Source organism: Hoplias malabaricus, chromosome 18 (genome assembly GCF_029633855.1).
Source record: "Hoplias malabaricus isolate fHopMal1 chromosome 18, fHopMal1.hap1, whole genome shotgun sequence".
In the NCBI taxonomy this organism is placed as follows: Eukaryota; Metazoa; Chordata; class Actinopteri; order Characiformes; family Erythrinidae; genus Hoplias; species Hoplias malabaricus.
The window spans coordinates 18,090,501-18,110,403 of NC_089817.1; the positions used below are offsets into that span (position 1 = coordinate 18,090,501).

Sequence of the window (19,903 nt, forward strand, 5' to 3'; positions counted from 1 at the left end):
ACAACCTGATGGTGTCACAAAGCAGCTTTACAGACACTGATAATTAAAACAAACAAAAAATTGAAATTAATAACACCAGGTGAGTAAGCCAATGGAGAGTGGCAAGAAAACCCATCCTCCTCTGGTCAGACAGAGTTTTAATTTAAAACTGCAGGTAGAAGCAGCCTTGGAGTCTGTATTGGTAATGGATATCTTTAGTTAAGGTCTGTGCTGAATCAGTCTCATCAAATATCCGGGAGCTGCTGCTTGGCAATGACAGGTGCCACTTGTGTGAAATGAAGGACATAACATAAGCTTTCTTCTGCCTTGTAACATTTGCGTTATGTTAATCCCAAGCAAAATAAACACACAAGATAATTTTGACATCAAGCAGGAATCACAGCCATTCTTTCATGTGTCACAGCTCCTGAGGAAGAGGAGAACAAGAAGTCGAAGAAGACTTTCCGCAGCCAGTCAGTGGTCAGTCAGAACCCAGAGACAGAGCTGATGCTAGAGGGAGATGATGATGCAGTCAGTCTGCTACAGGAGAAGGAGCTGGACAATCTTGCAGGTATCTCACCTACTCTGTGGTAAAGGCAACATTTCTGACACAGATCATTTTTTGAGTAGGTCCTTCCCATAACCATTATAATAGAAATGTTAATGGTGAATCCATATGTGCAGTATAGTTTTACTCTGTCACCAGCATTCTGCTTTAGTACAGAGCAGTGGTTCCCAAAGGCATCTGCATCTTTTTGTGTTTTTCTTAGTCCAACACACCAGAGCCAGCAAATAATTATTAAGCTTATTAATTTGCAGCAAAGACCCCTCAAGGTCTGCTAAGCTTACAGAGTGGGTGTAATGATTTCAGGGAACTAAAACACATATTAACTTAATTTTGACTTCATAGAGCTATCATGTATTTAAACTCTTCAGGTATTGTAGCAATAATCTGCTAAATTTGTTTCAGTCAGAATATTGTTTCCCTGCATTAACTAAGACAAAGCAAGATAAAGTATCAAGCAGGAATAGGATTTAGGAAATTCATAAAATGAAAATTATGAAAATACTGTGGAATTAACATAGCACAGTTTGATGTACAGTACTGTGAAATCATTATTTAATAATTATTTTGTAAAATAATGAATCTTCTCACTAAGTGTGGTACTTGGGTAAAATTATATATTATTACCATAAATACAAAAACACATACAGTAATTGATTTTTCATAATGAAATATTTATTAACCAGTAAATATATATTTTAGATGATAACCTCAAATAACACTGGGCTGCTGCAAGGAGAGATTTGAAAAGGGTTAATCCAACACGTTCACACAGAATATGGCTGCTTACTGTAATAATGTTATTTGTTTTTATTCTAGTATCAGGATTTGTTTTTGTTTTCTGAACAAATAAATTCGTATATAGCTTTTTAAATCTCTTTTTCTCAGGTGCCTAAAAACTTTTGCACAGAAATGATTATGGAGTGGGTTCAGTGTAATGAGAAGAAACATCATACTAGTAACTGAGTGCAGATACAAGAGGCAATCTTAATAGGTTTCACACAGTTGATTAAAAATGGAAAGAACCTAGTGAGGTGTGCCACATGAGGGAACCACACACTGTTAAACTGTGTTTTCCTCAGACTTGCTATTCGGAGTAGGAGTAGAATACTGTCAGAAAAACTGTCACTGTGCCTTCAGTACAAAACATAATTGTACCTTATTCTGTTATAACTGTAGATTTTAACATTGTGTTGATTTCATACACCCAATTTCAACTCCAGGTCTTATGTTGTTTTATTTTACACAGTTCTATAATGAAAGATTACAAATATTCACCTCTCTTTCTGGGGAAGAGAATGAAATGTACATTTACACTGTTTGTACATTCAGTGACCAATAATGTACCTGTAATGTATTTTTTTTTCTGAGAGCGTAGAATTTAGAACAGACTAATGTACAAAGAGGCAAGTGATGTACGTTATGAATTTGTGTGTTTTGTGTTAATATCTGTAAATATACTTTATTTCTAGCATCTTTTCATCCTCGAGTATTGACGTCCAGAGGCAAGTTGTCACGTAAAATTCCCATGTTCCCTAACAAGCACAAGACGCAAGACACATTTTTGGATGGAAATTGCTCTTGAATCCTCTAAAGCTACTGCTGATGAGACACTCGCCTTTCAAATGCTGATTTACTAAATGAACTAATTATCAGCTGCACAGCAGCCAGACTCATCAGATCTATTCAGCAACTGTCTGTGTGTAACATACTCGGCAAATCTAATCTCTGTTTGATCATATGAATGAAAATTCAGTGGATGTTTCTTTGGTTTTATATGCAGTGTAATTTACAATCATGATTGATTATCAAACAAAATCATGTTATTGACTATGTAGTCATTTAAAATTTTGCATAAATCAATCAGAGTGCTTTCAGAAAGAAGGTCTGTGACATAAGGAAAATAATTCACCCATTCTCTATTAGGTCCTGTAGTTCTAAGCACCCCAGCCCAGCTTGTGGCTCCTGTGATTGTTGCCAGGGGAACGCTCTCCATCACCACCACTGAGATTTACTTTGAGGTGGATGAAGATGATCCTGCCTTCAAAAAGAATGACGCAAAGGTACAAGCAAAGGTCTTCTCACTCTATTACTCCTTTACAAGTTTGAAATTGTATAAACTCACACAATGTAAAAATAAATATATAATACATTTTTGTGTGTGTTTGTGTTTGTTTCTTCAGGTGTTGGCATACTCAGAGGGTCTTCATGGGAAATGGATGTTCAGTGAGATTAGAGCAGTGTTTGCCAGGCGCTACCTGCTGCAAAATACTGGCCTGGAAGTCTTCATGGCCAACAGAAGTAAGACAAAAATTATATATTATAATATAAAACTACAAGACTATAAGACTACAAACCGCATTTCCATTAAATTTGAGACACTACAAAATGTAAATAAAAACAGACTTGAATAATTTGCAAATGATTTAATCACTACATTTAAATGAAAATTTTCAAAGAAAGAAAGATATTCAAAATACTCAAATATTTGCCCATTTTGAATTTGAAGACATTCCCAAAACACAAAAGACATTCCCTGGGACAGGGCAACAAAAGAAATGTAAAATTTAGTACAATTGTGTTCATTTGCAACATATGAGTGATATGACTGAGTTTTAAAAGAGCTGAAAAGAGCAGAAACACAGCTGCCTGCTCTGGGCCTGAGCTCATTTAAGATAGACTGAGGGGAATGATGCCTTTGATCTGACAAATCAAAATTTTAAACTCTTTTTGAACATTATGGATGCCAGGTGCCAACATCCCTGATTGCATGAGGGTGCGTATAACATGGATGTCTTGCACATTTGTAAAGGCACTGTTAATGCTAAACAATAATTGCAGGTTATGGAACAAAATGCTGCCAATCCACATTCTGCTTGGATTATATATGGTGCCTTAGTAAAAGATTTAGGGTGAAAAATATAGACCTGTCACTCATTGAAAATAATTGGTGCATTTAAACACTATAACAATGGCAACCCCAAGATTTTTGAGAAGCTGAATTGGAAGAAGAATGGGACAGCGTTTCACTTTCAAAACTACAGCTATTTGTCCTCTTAGTTCAGCAAGTGTTGTTAAAAGAGTTAATGTAACACAGTGGTAAACATGCCATTTTTTTTTAAACCTGTTGCTGGCATTAAATATGCAAAAAAAAATTGTCTTTTTACATTGTTGTCTTTGTACTATTTTCTATTCAATGTAGGATTTAAATGATTTATCATTTACATTTAGTTTTTATTTACATTATGCTCACCTTCCCAACTTTTAGGGAATGGGTTTTGTATTTCAGGATTAGGATCATGCTTTACATTTGTAATTTCCGTACATGTACAGTTTTTATACTTCTGGACAAATTACAGGTTCCCTTTATTTTGAGGTAGATTTTAAATGTAAATTAATATCATAAAAATTAAATGTAATATTTTTCTGCATACTTAGTTCAATTTAACCTATTGGGGAAAAACATAATATATAAAATATGCCATGACAGTAAATAAGTAACTGTGCACTTGTAAGTGTTCTCTGTATGGAGGATGTTTACTTACTTTCACTTAGAAAATCAGAAAATGGGGTGACTAAATATGTGAAATTTCTGTAATAACTACCAAACGTTTTCATCCTGTGTTCTAAAAACTGTCCTCTTCCTCACAGCATCAGTCATGTTCAACTTCCCAGACCAAGCTACAGTCAAAAAGGTTGTGTACAGTTTACCACGAGTCGGCGTCGGAACCAGCTACGGTCTCCCACAAGCAAGGTAGATATATATTCATCTCAAAAATTGTGTACTTACTCAGCATTTCTTTTGGAGTGAAGGGTATTAACACAGAGGAGTGTATCAGCTTGGCTTGAGGTAAGGCTAAAGTTTGAAGCATTTTATTGGGAATTTGAAGGCATTCAGCTACATTAGTGAACATTAGTGAGGTCAAGTATTAATATTGAATGATTAGTTGTGAATTACTCCACAGCACGCAGTTCTACTGCTCCATAGACTTGTGGTTGGGGGCTTTAAATCCATTAAGCATCCAAAACTTAGAGCATCCAATTTCATTTCATATTTTCACTGAAGATTACAAGTGTGCCTACAATATTCGACATATTTGTCCATATTGTGTGCCCTTAAGAACCCTATAAAGCCAAACGTATCAAATATGATACATTATCTTTAGAGGTGGCTCTTTTATCATCTAATGAAGAGAAATACCGAAACAAACTTCCATCCTTTTGGGACAAGTGTTCTGAGTTCTCTACTGAACTGTGAATGAAGTGGAAGCATTTCTATGCATTTACCAAACCCTTAAAAAATTGTTGCTTTCATCATGAAAACACAGGTGAAAATCTCAAGATTAGTTCTTTACCAAACTGAAGCAATTCCAGGTATGATTTGTATGATGTTATTTGTAGTATAACTAAATATTTTAGTTCCATTTCATTGATATAGTGTATTCTACCCGTCAGATGCTCATTTAATAATAATAAATATTCAGAAAATCTGTTCTTTACGGCAAAACACATTTAGACCATTTTACAAAGTATGTTATGAAACAATGATGTATTTTTAGTTTTCCAAAAGCCTTTGTGTGCAAAATGTGTTGGCTCAGTTGTCGACATAGATTTTGTGAGACAGATTCAGAAGAAGAAGATGATGATACAGATGAGTATGGGACGTCGGTTGAATGACCTCATACCTCAAGTCAAAGTTCAGACAGTATCAGAAACAACTGCAGTTCTTCTAAATACAGAAACACGGTTGTGAAGATCAACAAAATAGAGCCATTGTGGTTTTGGTGTTTTTATTACCACAAGTTTATGAAATGTTAAAAGGTCAGAGGGAAGAGCATTCATTCATTCATTCAGAGTGTACTAATAGGTCAAGGACCTTTGGAGCAGGGTTTTTCATTGGCTTAATCTTATTTCTGAATAACAGAGACAATCATTTAATATTGATGGTTTAATTGAAATTAATCATAATTAAGAAAAGAATATATATATATATATATATATACACAGACACAGAAGGACTGTTTTAACTGATGCAGTGAACTAAATGAAAGACCAATTATAGAACAAAAATTATAGGTAAATGCCTAAATATGACGCATTCAGAAATTATATGATCCAAAATAATCTTTTTTTTCCCCATATGTCAAGCTTTAAAGGGTTAATGTAGTGGAATTCACTATTTATGGGTGTATCTCCAAATCTTTGGGCAGGCAACGGCATTGATATGAGATTTTTAGATTTTTATGAGAATTTTATTAATAGCGATAGTTTCACCATTATTAAGAATCCAAATTTTTATCGTGTTTTTTTGTTTGTAAACTGATGTTTCGCCTTTGTGTGACTGTTTTCTGATTCTGTTCTATTTGCAGGCGAATCTCTTTGGCCACTCCTCGGCAGCTCTTTAAGTCCTCCAACATGACCCAGCGCTGGCAGAGGCGGGAGATTTCCAACTTTGAGTACCTCATGTTTCTCAACACCATCGCAGGTGAATGTGCTCATACCAATGCGGTGAAGCCTGAGACAATTCATATCCTAGTCTGATTTTCTCTGGATCCTGTTTGGAGGGAATACAGGTATTAGGGGAATAAGGGTAGTAAGGGAACAGAGTATTTAGTTAGTGGTTTCCACCTAGAGCTCTCTCTGTCTACTGAAGTGGACAGGACGCTTTATTCCTCGGCATCAGGGTCCTAATTATGAGGCTCCAGTCACCCAACCTCCCTTCTTCACATATTCTTTCAGTCTCTTGCCGTGGTGCTAAATGTGTCGGGTCCTAGGCCCTTCAGCAAGCTGGACAGTGGTGGAGAGTGCTGGGGCAGCTCAGATGGTCGTGCTGGGTTGCAGTCTGTGTACATCCAGCATTAATGTTACTCAGCATATGGAGCCTCGTCTCATAGAGGTCGTGATCATCCTTAAACACATTCTGTGTCTGTTTTCAGGGAGAACGTATAATGATCTGAATCAGTACCCGGTCTTTCCCTGGGTCCTCACAAACTATGAGTCTGAGGAGCTGGACCTCACTTTACCTGGCAACTTCCGGGATTTGTCAAAGGTATATTCTGACCATCTCTATGGCAAAGCATTTTAGCTTTTATTCCTCTTTTTCTTGAAACCAAGAATTTAGTTGACACATGTAAAAATGTAATTACCACTACTAAAATGCAATTTTGATAACAACTATTTAATTTTGTAAAATCAAAAAATAATACTTTTGATATCAAGAATAAATTTTTTACAAGTGAATGTTCAATTATCACTTAATTTAAAATTTTAATTGTATTTTAACTAGTAAGAATTGCATTTTTACTTGTAAAATCAGAATTATTACATTTTCTGAAATTAATTAGCTTGATTTGCATATGGACACAAAGGCAGAGATATTTTGCCTTTTGCTTAAAGAGACAAAACCAAGAAACTCTGTGTGTGGGTGTGTGTTTGTGCATTTGTGTATTTTACTAGTAAGAATTCCATTTTCAGTGTTAAGAAGTTCCATATTTGAATTCTTACTATAAAATCTAAATCTAAAATCTAAATATAACTTTACAATATTATACTAATTTATTTTTTACTAAAATACTTTCACAAATGTATATTGAATTACTGATATTAAAAAAAAAAAAAGTTAAAGAGCTTGCCGTATATCTCCATGTAATATTTTCTGGACTGTAAACAAAAGATCAGCAGCGAAAATAAAATGTATCATCACGTTAAATATTTTCTTTGCCACAGCCAATTGGAGCCCTGAATCCAAAACGTGCGGCCTTTTATGCAGAGCGCTATGAAACTTGGGAGGAGGATGGAACCCCGCCACATCACTACACCGCCCTCTACTCCACTGCTGCCTCCACTTTGCTCTGGCTCCACAGAATAGTAAGCACCCCTCTTGTGCACAGTGACCTCTTACAATTAAACACTTCCGCACTGTACATCACACATTGAACTGTGCTTTTATACTGCACATTCATATTGTCCTTATACACCAGTTATAGCCTCTATTCTGGTAACGAGCATTTTAGTTGTTTTGTTCCTGAAATATCTGCATTTATGAATAAATATTTTCAAAAATTCCAGATAACTTTATAATTTTATAGTTATTATAAAAGGACCACCTTTTGAAACATTTGAGGAGAATGCATCCATTTTTATCTGACAATTCCTCAAAGTCTTAGTACATCTATCTTGGTCACAGTTGAGACCAGGGGTGCACAGCTGAGCTTCATGAACGGAGTTGGGCACCACTGGTCTAAAATGAGTGAAGTCTTTACTGCACATGCCGGTTGTGCTTTGGTTCGAGAAAGTTTTCACCAACAGACAGAATGCTTCAATGCAAGTTCCCATTTAAATATTCTTATGTTGTCTCTCTGATTTTTCCACTACATAGGAGCCCTTTACTACATTTTACTTGAATGGTAATGATAAGAAGTTTGACCACCCGGACCGAACGTTCTCTGGCATCATGCGCTCGTGGAGGAGCTGCCAAAGAGACACTTCTGACGTTAAGGTGAGAAGCAGTGACCTACTTTTAATTTTAGAATGATAAACTCTTAATTAGTTGTAAGTCCATTGTTCCATATGCGTTCTCTCTGTGGAACAGGAGTTGATCCCTGAATTTTACTACCTCCCTGAGATGTTTGTGAACAGTAATGGCTTTGATTTGGGGGTGAGGGAGGACCGCACACCTGTGAGTGATGTGGAGCTGCCTGCCTGGGCCAAAAAGCCAGAGGACTTTGTTCGCATCAACAGGATGGTAAGGCACACTAATAAGTGTTTGCAAATAGGTATCCAGAGTAGAGCTACACAGTTGTTTTATAAGAGTATTGGTCATTGTAGTGCTAATGTTGCGGAAGGCTGCAAATAAAGCTCTCACAAATTATAAATATTGTGAAGTAATTGAAGTACTATAATAAGATGAAGATGAGTTACTTTGAGCATTTTGCTTATTCAGGTTGTTAGTCAGAGGTGATACATGCAGGCATCAGCTGTGTAATATGTAGCTGTACAGCGCTTTCCACTTTTGGATTTTGTCATAATTTAAAAAAAAATTATCTCCTGTAACCAGCTTTATTTGGTATTCACACTTAAGACTCTGGCTCTTAGACTTTGGCATATCTGTCTGAACTATAGCTCTAGAACTATCCAACTGCATAGATATGGTGACCACAATAGCAGTACAGTTCTAAGTAGCGTCAACGTTCTGTCTCAGGCACTGGAGAGTGAGTTTGTATCATGTCAGCTGCACCAGTGGATCGACCTGATCTTCGGCTATAAGCAGCGAGGGCCAGAAGCAGTGAGAGCACTCAACGTGTTCCACTGCATGTCATATGAAGGCTCCATCAATCTGGACACAATCACAGACCTTCAGCTGAGAGAGGTGAGGCACAATTCACACACACATACTTTCAGCACTTTGTCTTCTATTTGAACACAACACAAGCATCCACCTACACTGCTTTCATATAAGAGCTGAAATCCCGATAGCTAAAACATCTTCTGTGTCCTCGATTACTGTCCTCTCTCTTTGTGAATCAGCAGTACAATTTCCAGTCCAGTTGAATAAGAGCACGGAGGTCAGGTTTCAGTGCTGTCCTATTCTGACCCTCACACAAACTCTCAGCCTATTTTGCACAGTACAATATGTTCTCTTCAGTTTGAATCCAGGTTTGCCTGTTATTACCCCCCACCCCCCCGTTCCTCTTCCTGTTTCTATTTTCTATTTCTCCAATTATAGCTTGCTCTCAGCATTGCCAGGGGCCTCACACTTCATCTGAGGCCCTCATGTGAAAGCTCCATTGTGTGCGTGTCTAATTAGGCAGACAAAGCTGGAAGAGACATGTGGGCAATGATCAACACTTCAACTTCAGCTGCTGTCTCATTTACAGTTCCCTACTTAGAACTAACTCATTCTCTCTCTCTCTCCATGTCTCTCTCTCTCTAGTCCATGGAGACACAGATCCAGACATTCGGCCAGGTTCCCTCTCAGCTGCTGATCGAGCCTCATCCCCCTCGCAGCTCTGCCATGCATCTGGTGAGATTACCTCATCTGTACACTTTTGCACTTTTGTCTCAAGGGTCTCACATTAGGCAAGTTTTGGAAGGGCTTGTTTGTTTATTTGGAGGGGAAAAACACTTTTTCTATTTTTTGTACATGGGTACACAATTTCTTTCTCCTCAAACCTGCTAAAACTAATAGTACTATTATTTGCTATTAATACAGTTAGTAGAAGTAGTAGTATAACTACAATTTCATTATCACTTCTACCAAATGCAAGATTTGTCTTAAATCTGTGTTCTCAGTGGAACTGATTGATAATATAATAATTCTTATAGAAACTAATATGTTTAATTCACTCACACAGTAATCTACCCATATATCTACAAATTGCATTCTGTATCTGTTAATGAATCCTTAAAAGCCATTTAATTAAATTATTGAATTACTGACCTTGAAATTTGTCATTTTTAAATACTTCTTTAAGGATTTAATTTACAACTGATTAACTAAAATATTAATGTGTAAACTATGTAATGTTTCACAATTTTCATAATTATTCTTTAATAAAATTTGTTTTTGTTTGAGACCAAGCACGAGAACACACAGAAACACCAAATGAGAATACTGTACACGTGAGGACAAAATTGAAGAAAACCCTCAGCAGTAGGAAAAAATGTGGTGAATCTGTGCATTATAAGAGTCCTAAAACAAACAATGTTTAACCACACCTCCATGACCCTATACAAGAGAGTGACATGCAGAGTTTTTTTTCACCTACTACTTAAAGCTCTTAATTGATAAATATTCATTTGGACTCTCCTCATTTTTATCTCTTTATAAACGCTTAATACCATTACCCAAAGATGTTGTATGTTTTCATAAGCATATAATTGTTTGTAAGACCTGTTTTTTTTTCTGTCTGTTAATTTTTGATTAATTACTCAGGAAGTGGGAATGTACCAAGGGTGCACATGGTTCTGTGATAAAATTTATAGGTGGTGCTTCTTGGAGGGTTTTAGTTTGATAATGTACTTGGTCCTTGATTTGATAGAACACACTTACTGATGAATTATTCTCTTTTGGCAGTATTTGTATACAAAATATTATATTCACATATTTTCCCCAGCCCAGTGGATGAAATTCATGTAATTATATTAAATAATTGCAGTAAGTTGAAATATTACTGTAATGCAAAATGTACAATAATAGTGACAGGCTTAGTTTATGATCCAGAACTAGATACATGCTCAGAACACTTTTTCAGACCGGCCAAACCCTCCTCCCTCTGCCCCTAGTCAGACCGTTTCCTTTATCCCCTATTCCTCACCGCTGTAACCCCCCACCCCCCACCCCACCTTTTAAAGCTCCTCGTACTTACCTTGTGATTCCACTTTAACATACTCTCTCCCTCCTTTGTCTCCCCCTTTTTCCTGATTCCTTTTCCTTGTTCCTACTCTCCCCTCTTTTTCCTCCTCCTCCTCGTCCTCTCTGGCTGTGTCTCTCTTTCTCGCTCTCTTTCTCTTCATCAGTGTTTCCTTCCTCAGAGTCCACTCATGTTTAAGGATCAGATGCAGCAGGATGTGATCATGGTGCTGAAATTTCCCTCTAATTCTCCTGTGACTCACGTGGCTGCAAACACTCTCCCTCACCTGAGCATCCCTGCAGCAGTCACAGTCACCTGCAGCCGCCTGTTTGCCGTCAATCGCTGGCACAACACTGTCGGTGAGCACACCACCACTCTACACACAGCAAGGAGCAAAAACATGAGCCATTACGCATATCATATATAGCAGGAGTATCCGTAATCCAGTGGTTCCCATAATAAGGGAGCAGAGCTGATGCAGGGAGGCATGGCATGGCAAATGAGCTATGCACGTTTGAGCACTTCTGGCAAATGATGGACAGGTTTGTGAGAGCTCAGCGTGCAGCTGATGATGACTTTCAAATTGAAAACAAGAAAACATGATGACACATAACTCAAAGCAAACTCTTACCATTCATTTTTACAAAACAAATGTGCAGGTTTTAGTTTTTTTTTCTCTCATGAAGCTGTTTTATAATTTATTTTTTTGTGCAGGGAAGCGATTATCAGCAAATATGTTTGACAATGGCTCTTAAGCACAATCACTTTATCTTAGTTTTTTTTTTCTATAAGTAGTCGCAGTTTTGTATGAATGTATAAATAAATTCCAGTGGAGCTTAGCTTAGCATAGCATAGTATTTTGTCAGCAAGTGAGTGTCAAAACAAATACAATTCAATAATATTTTGTCTCATAGAAGCATTTAACATTGATGCTTGAAAAAAATCACTGTAGATTCAATGCATGTGACATGTTGGTTTTGAACTACATGTGGGAAGAATAAACATGTATGATAAACAAGTCCATTCTTGTATACAATATCCTGTTTTCTGAATCAACTTTTCTGTTTTTGGAGAATGCCGTTTGAATTAGCTTTCTTCAGGCTTACTTTTTTCCCCTCAAACCCAGATTTCTCACCTAGAACCTACAGTGTCTGTTTGCTGCCATACTCATCATATTACACAGTTCTGATAAACTGAGAGACATCTTGTGTGTTATTTACTATGTGAATGTCTTTGGCTGCTAAAATGCTAGGAAAAAATAATTTAAGTTAAAATAAAAGCAATCTGTCATCATTAGAAAATACTCAATATTTTATCTGTTATAAGCCTAGGTCCTGGATAAGACAACATCTTGGTTACAACCTAGACTATGGTTGGCCTGCTGGTTACCTCTGGTATAAAGGATAATATACATATCATTGCTGTCCAAAGAAAATGTATCTCCAAAATAGTAACTTTATAGGAGTAGGAAAAAGATTTTATTCCAAGTAATTTTGGAGCATTTCTATAGGTCCATTCATCATGAAATTTTCACACAATGTGAAGGACATCTACTGTGTTCAAATGATGTAGTAAACTTAAAGAATCTATGTATGTCACAATTAAATATATATCATGATTAAATGTATGTCATGATTAAAAATATGCTTTTCATGATCTAATTTAATATAATAAAGAACTTTAATGAATAGCCTGAGTTAATAAAAACCTTTAACATTTATATGTTGTAAATGTCTTTACACAATTGCCCAACGTCTGTTATGCCAAGTCTATTGTAAATATAACCAGTGCTAGTTATAGTAATAGAGTAAAACATCTGTTTTGAACATTGGTTGACTTGAAATGAATTGGTCATGACATAATTTAAGGTTATTTGTTTGGTCTTGTAGGCATAAGTAAAATAAGTAAAGGGCTTCACAAGGGCGTATCTGTCTAGAAATGTAACTAATGAGGAGTTTTGGAGAATTTATAGAACTTTTTTTTAAAAATCTGTGTTCTGTGCAGGTCTCAGGGGAGCTCCAGGATATTCGTTGGAGCAGGCTCATCATCTGCCCATTGAAATGGATCCTCTCATAGGTAATAGGAGAATTTTCGCATGATGAAATAAAAAACAAGGCCACACAGACCCAACAAAGCACCGTAGGGCAGCAGGATATTGTGTTAACCATGAGGGTGTCTGTGATAAAATGAGTTACTAGTTGTGAGGTGTATTACATCTAAAAATGTGGCCAAGCACTGTGCCAATACTGACAACAGCCTTATACTATTGGTGATATAGAACTTTATTAGAACTTACAATGTTAGAAATAAGATCTGAGGACTGCTGTGCTGGATATTCCCACAGTAAAAAAAAACAAGGCTTTTATAGATTTAGAATCCTTTGCCTTTTGATTTGTCACACTTTTGCAGTCAGTTAAAAAGAAATTAACATAAATATTTTTTCACCATAATTTAATTATTAAATTATATTTTTATTACTTTTTTGCATAATTTATCCTTGTCCTGTCACATTCAGTTTTCCTTTCTACGTTCCTTCCTTTTTTGGCGTGCTGAAAGCACCAGTTCAATATTGGAAAATATATATTATCAATAATTTCTTCATTTGACTGAATAATTCATTAATAATTCTTCATTGTACTGTGAGTATTGAGATCACTTTCTTGATGTGTAAAATTCATACAGATTGTCTTCTTCTTTCTATGATGATAAAGCTAATAACTCTGGAGTGAATAAAAGGCAGATCACGGATCTGGTGGACCAGAGCATTCAGATTAACACACACTGTTTCGTGGTAACTGCTGACAATCGCTACATTCTGGTCTGTGGCTTCTGGGACAAGAGTTTTCGAGTGTACTCCACAGAAACAGGTGTGTGTTTGTTTGTGTGTGTGTGTGCATCTTTTTTAAATTCTTCCAATTTCCAGCTTGTAGTCCATAGCCAGCTTGTAGTCTAACAGAAAATATTTAAAATTAGCCTTATAGTTTTTCCTTAATCTGTCATTTTTTTATGTGACTAAACAGCAATTATAATCACGCCTAGTGGTCTGGGTATCTCAAAGATTAAACCCAACCTATTAAACATAACCTGGTTACATAATCTGGAACGGTAGTGTTGCAGTCACACAGATCCAGGGACCTGGAGGTTGTATTTTCAAGTTCTGCTCCGGGTGACTGACTGTGAGGAGTGTGGTGTGTTCTCCCTGTATCCGCGTGGGTTTCCTCCTGGTGCTCCGGTTTCCTCCCACAGTCCAAAAACATGTTAGTAGATGGATTGGCAACTCAAGTGTCCTTAGGTGTGAATGTGTGAGTGACTGTGTGTGTTCTCCCTGTGAAGGACTGGTGCCCCCTCCAGGGTGTATTCCTGCCTTGCGCCCATTCCAGGTAGGCTCTGGATCCACTGCAACCCTGAACTGGATAAGCGCTTACAGACGATGAATGAATGGTTCAATCTGGGAATACAAAGCACTTACTTGCGAGTTATGTTTTACAGAAAAAAAAGATGATGCCTAATCATGTTCAATCTTTTCATAAACATTATTTCAAATTTTTGTTGAAAAATGACGTATGTTCCTTTTAAATCAGGTTCTTTTTTGTTTGTTTGTTTCACATCTGACAGGTAGGTTTGAATTACCCACCAAAACACTATAGGACGTTACCTATCATGAGTGATAATAAATAAGCAGAGGTTCGAGATTACAATGTTAAAAATAAAAAGTTGTTAATTAATAGCCTGTAAGTGTATTGTTCTAATACAGAGCAATCATCCCATCTATCTTCTTGGATTCATTCATGACTAGAAATTAATGGATTTCATTCATTCATTCATTGTCTGTAACTGCTTATCCAGTTCAGGTTCGCAGTGGGTCCGGAGCCTACCCGGAATTACTGGTCACTTGATTCACAAAAAAAAAAAAAAAAACACTGGGAAATCCAACACAATCAGAATCTTCCTATATTTTTATTCAAGTTTACTTGATTTAGTTGAACACTGAAATATTATTTAACACATCTTTCCACCTAGATAAAACTAGATACAATTCATAATTAAACCACTTATTTTAAAAGTTTAAATTGAATTTTTTTTAAAAGAAAAGTTTGGTTAATGCCCATGGTGAGAAACCTTCCTTAAAGAGTCTAGAGATAAAAGAGCAGCAGTCCTGTGTTAGCTGTGTGTATGTGATTATGCGTTGTTAAATATAAAGCAGTGATTATGTGTTGTTGAATCTGGTGGATCATTGTGTTGTCAGGAAAACTGACACAGATCGTTTTCGGTCACTGGGATGTTGTGACGTGTTTGGCTCGATCTGAGTCCTACATTGGGGGAGACTGCTACATTGTCTCAGGATCTCGAGACGCCACACTGCTGCTTTGGTACTGGAGTGGACGCCACCACATCATTGGGGACAATCCTAACAACAGTCAGTACACACACAATCACATTCCAGATAACTTCATATTTAGCCACAGTGAGAGTGACACATTTCAGATTATTTTTATTATGTATTTTTGTTCTGTGTATATATATATATGTACCGTCATGAAAATGTTAAGGCACACAGGGTCAGTCTAAATGCCTTTTTGCATTTTTCCAAGTGAAAATACACTGGTCAGCCTTATTCTTGTTGAAGGAGCTGGTCACAATAATATGGCTGATCACTTTAGGTTGACACGTCCTCTACAGAGTACGCTCACTTGCCTTTGCTTTGCTTGTTTATTATATTCCCTAAGTCTGAATGTGTGCTTACCTCAGTGTTTTGTTGTAGGTGATTATCCAGCACCGCGAGCAGTGCTGACTGGTCATGACCATGAGGTGGTTTGTGTGTCTGTGTGTGCTGAGCTGGGACTGGTAATCAGCGGAGCCAAAGGTCAGTCAGGCACTAAGGAAAGAATTTTGTTCCATGTGTGAAAATAAGCTTTTAGTATATTTTCACACCATCCTTAGAAGTCAAACTGATCCATTAGTTTTCCTATATACAGCATTAACACTGATATAAAATGAGCAAGTTATTAATGTTTAATTAAGGTCCGAATTTACATGGTAGCACATTATGCTGACCTTCAACAAAATATTTTCAATCCATGTCTCTATAACATTCTCTCTTCAGTGATCATTGATATGAATTTTAGTTGTGAGCTACAATTTTATCTCCATCATGGTATTGCTAGATGTATTGTTCTATAATTTTTTTATTTGTTATATTTAATATAATTCTTAACTTATTTTCCTTTTCAATTGTTTTTTTTTGTGGGGTGCATATGGGGGCGGTGATTATTTAGAGCTCTATCTGTGCTGATGTATAAATTTGTTGAATACTGTAGAGGGGCCATGTTTGGTTCACACAATCACGGGGGACCTGCTAAGGGCTCTGGAGGGTCCGGAGAATTGTGTGAGGCCGAGGCTTATCTCTGTGTCCAGCGAGGGTCACTGTATCATCTATTATGAGAGGGGGTGCTTCTGCAATTTCAGCATCAATGGCAAACTGCTGGCTCAGATGGAGGTTAATGACTCCACTCGGGTAAGATCAAGCACTCAGAACACAAAGCAGAATCAATCAATAACACACAAACACAGACAAAGTGATGGCTGTAATAGTAAGTGGTAGATAAAAGCATTTCTGCATGCATGTTCCCCCCAGGCAATCCTTTTGAGCAGTGACGGACAGAACCTGGTGACTGGAGGAGATAACGGTGTGGTGGAGGTTTGGCAAGCTTGTGATTTTAAGCAACTCTACATCTACCCCGGATGTGACGCAGGCATTAGAGCCATGGACCTGTCTCACGACCAGAGGTTAGAAACATCAGTTCCTCAGACAATCGAAGCCCATACACATGATCAAGATGAAAGTTATTACATTATTAGAAGAAAAATGGTGTTCAGCAAAAAATACACTTCCTAGAATCATTATGTTGATGATGCCGTTTTCTAAAGGTAAACATTATAACATCAGTGAGCTGCCACAATATTAATAGCTACATATTTGTAAAATATCCATAACCCTAATCCTGTAACAATCGCTGTTTTTAACATTTGTCCAAATAACATATTTTTGGAATAGGAGTTTCATATAACGTATAAACACTAACATCTCTAGTCCATATACAAATCTGTAGCCATAAAAAGCTGTAAAAACAAGCTAATTTTGATGGGGGAAAAAAACATTAGGCTTTACTTCGCAGACATAAGCAGAACTAAATGTGTAAAAGTATCAGATTTAAATGTGGTTGAAAGTCTGCATTTATTAACATTTTTGGGAGTTATAATATATTCAGGCCACTCCTGATCACATCAAAGTCATGAGTTGTTTTCAAATGCCTGTATTTTAGTACCAATGTGAACTAACAAAGTAATGTAGATTAAAAAACAAGTGAACGAAGGACATTTGTTCAGGTTATTATAATGCATTCAGAACATCATTCTATAACCAGAAACTGTTCTGCCTACAATCTAAAAGAAATTACTTTATATACCAATTTGTGTTAGATTATAAAACTACCCCAATGTTGAACCCTTAGAGCTGATGGTGTTTGCATACAGTGATACATGTATCAAATGCTGGTCTTTTAATGAGTGCACAAACTTTAAAAATGTTCAGCTGGAAATAAAATGTTTAAAGCTACATTAAGCCCATCACTCTGACTGTCTTTGGTTATACTCATTAAAGAGACTTTCAAAAAATGTATTTATTTTAACTTGATGGTGTATATGTTCCTTTTTGTGGATTTTCAGTTTAATACATCATTTGAACACAGCAGCTGTCCTTCACATCATGTGAAATTTCATGATGAATGACCCAATAGAAATGCTCCATTACATGGAATCAAATTTTTAGAATTTGACATTCAGCCCAATGCAAAATCATTATTCACCCACAGATTATGCTAGATCCATGAAACTTATTTGTATCACAGCATATAAATCCTATAATCTAGAAAGTTTGTGGTAACAAATAATACCACAAAAAATGTTGTAAAATGGCATCAAATGTAAAAATTATGTAAAAATTACAGGACATACACACACACCCACATATCTATATAAACAGTATATTTTACTGATGTTCTGTTCCCTCTGAACCTGCAGAACTCTAATCACTGGAATGGCATCTGGGAGCATTGTGGCATTCAACATCGATTTCAACCGCTGGCACTATGAGCACCAGAACAGATACTGAGATGACACAGATTGAAAAAGGGTGAGGAATGAGGCCTAGCCAAGAGCCTGCTGATCACAGTTCAGCTGGGAGAATTCCTACTGATTTGTACTCCACTAGTCCATCAAGAGGTTTGTGGAAATGCAGAGCTTGACAAAGTTCTGGAATGGAACGCAGCGTCAGACCATGAGAAAACATGAACATATGACTTGTCTCTGTTGTAACCTAGATCCTTAGGATTGTTCTCTTTATTTGCCCCCCTCCCACATATGATGATTGGTCGCCTGAAGTCCTTTTGTTTGCAAACTGTGAACACAACATAAACATGACCACAAACCCATGAACACCAACACAGGCTGAAAAGAACGAGTCTAATACAGCAGTTACCCTCAACGACTCCTGTCAGATGAACAACTAAACATTGCAAATAAAAGAATGCTTTTCCTGTTTTAGTTTGGGAGGTTGGGTACCTGGGCTGAACGTAGGCTTTGTAAATATGAAGTTTGTTCTCGCTGCAGCCAGAGAGGTCCTTAGTATGGAGGGGAAAGCTTGCATCCCCGTATTTCGCCCATATGAAAGGTCCCATCATCTTAAATGAATTGACCTGGTGTGTAAAATAGCGTGTATTAAAAATGACATGACGATCCGTATGATGACAAAGAGGGTTATGTAAGATGAGTGCGGGCAGTACGCGTGGAGGTAACGTCCTATCAGAAAACGAGCTTCGTTTTCCTCTTTGTATATTAGGTAACCGTTTTGTCATATATGTACATAATGTGATGGCTAGGACAGTCAGGCATGTACGAGGGACATAAAAGGAGTAAAGAATAAACAAAAAAATTAAGAAAATGTAACCCTCTCACTCACACATTTGCTGATTATTTATGATTGAAAAAAAAATAATGTTAAAGTTTTTTGTAATGGCACTTTGCACCAATAACATGCCGTAATTTATTAGTGTAATGATTTTATTTTTTGGATCAACAGCCACATTTAGGCCCATTTTCCTCTCCATTGTATGAGTTGTGCATCGATGTTTGTTGTATTTGATCAATATTAAATTCATATGTGATGATTTTGTTGTACAACCACAACCACAGTAAGCAATATCATAACTTTGTAGCCAGGAGAGGGATATGAACCATTTAGCTTTTTGAGGAGGGGAAGTCTGGTTTATACGAGTATTAAGATATTTAGATTACATGATACACGTGAATATGAACAGTTTCTTCTTAGTTCTCCTCCTCCATCCTCCTCGAATACAAAAAAAGAAATAAAAATATTTTTGGATCTGCAATATGATACTACAATCTAAGGTATCCTTGTTTTATTGCAAAGATATAAATGACACGAGTCACAGTTACAAGAAAAAAATGACATGAAATATAAATTATGCAAAGAATTTGTTGATTTTTTTTTTTTTTGGCTGGTCATAGGCCATGGACATGCGTATGACTGAGACAGGTGCATAGTTCACATCTGTCTGATTAGGTGAGTGGTTAGTACTGTATATTTGATTTAATTTGTACATTTGCAAAATATTTTTGTTCTTTCATTTTGTGTGGTGGATTTAATCATTGCATATGTTTAATTTATTACTTTGTGTATTGTTTGTAGAGAGGAGAGGTACAGTTATTGGTGGTAAAGTCAAAGAAGGATTTTATTTAGCATAAAAATCTTAACTGATGAACTTTGGCCCCTCATCTGCTGTTTCATTTGCTGCAACTTGAATAAGCCAGAAAACTCACAGGAGGTGTCTCTTCAAATGTTTAAATATTAATTCATGCCAATATATAAAGATCAATAACTGTAAAATAAAAATGTTTTCCTTTTTGTCGTATTTACAATAAAACCTAC

General features: G+C 36.5%; 1 protein-coding gene across 5 annotated transcripts in view; it reads left to right on the top strand.

The window, feature by feature from the left end:
* The window catches only part of nbeaa (neurobeachin a), a 214,335-nt gene extending 194,432 nt beyond the window's left edge, over positions 1 to 19,903 (top strand). For all 5 annotated transcript variants that reach the window (XM_066651728.1, XM_066651729.1, XM_066651732.1 and 2 more), the window contains 19 exons: positions 404 to 550; positions 2,471 to 2,607; positions 2,728 to 2,845; positions 4,196 to 4,298; positions 5,914 to 6,029; positions 6,481 to 6,593; positions 7,271 to 7,411; positions 7,923 to 8,042; positions 8,136 to 8,288; positions 8,745 to 8,912; positions 9,477 to 9,566; positions 11,063 to 11,255; positions 12,901 to 12,972; positions 13,608 to 13,763; positions 15,143 to 15,313; positions 15,659 to 15,760; positions 16,215 to 16,411; positions 16,532 to 16,683; positions 17,977 to 19,903. In XM_066651728.1, the coding sequence (XP_066507825.1) occupies positions 404 to 550; positions 2,471 to 2,607; positions 2,728 to 2,845; positions 4,196 to 4,298; positions 5,914 to 6,029; positions 6,481 to 6,593; positions 7,271 to 7,411; positions 7,923 to 8,042; positions 8,136 to 8,288; positions 8,745 to 8,912; positions 9,477 to 9,566; positions 11,063 to 11,255; positions 12,901 to 12,972; positions 13,608 to 13,763; positions 15,143 to 15,313; positions 15,659 to 15,760; positions 16,215 to 16,411; positions 16,532 to 16,683; positions 17,977 to 18,067 (2,540 nt within the window). In that variant the 3' untranslated portion in view covers positions 18,068 to 19,903. The remainder of the gene's footprint in view (positions 1 to 403; positions 551 to 2,470; positions 2,608 to 2,727; positions 2,846 to 4,195; positions 4,299 to 5,913; positions 6,030 to 6,480; positions 6,594 to 7,270; positions 7,412 to 7,922; positions 8,043 to 8,135; positions 8,289 to 8,744; positions 8,913 to 9,476; positions 9,567 to 11,062; positions 11,256 to 12,900; positions 12,973 to 13,607; positions 13,764 to 15,142; positions 15,314 to 15,658; positions 15,761 to 16,214; positions 16,412 to 16,531; positions 16,684 to 17,976) is intronic.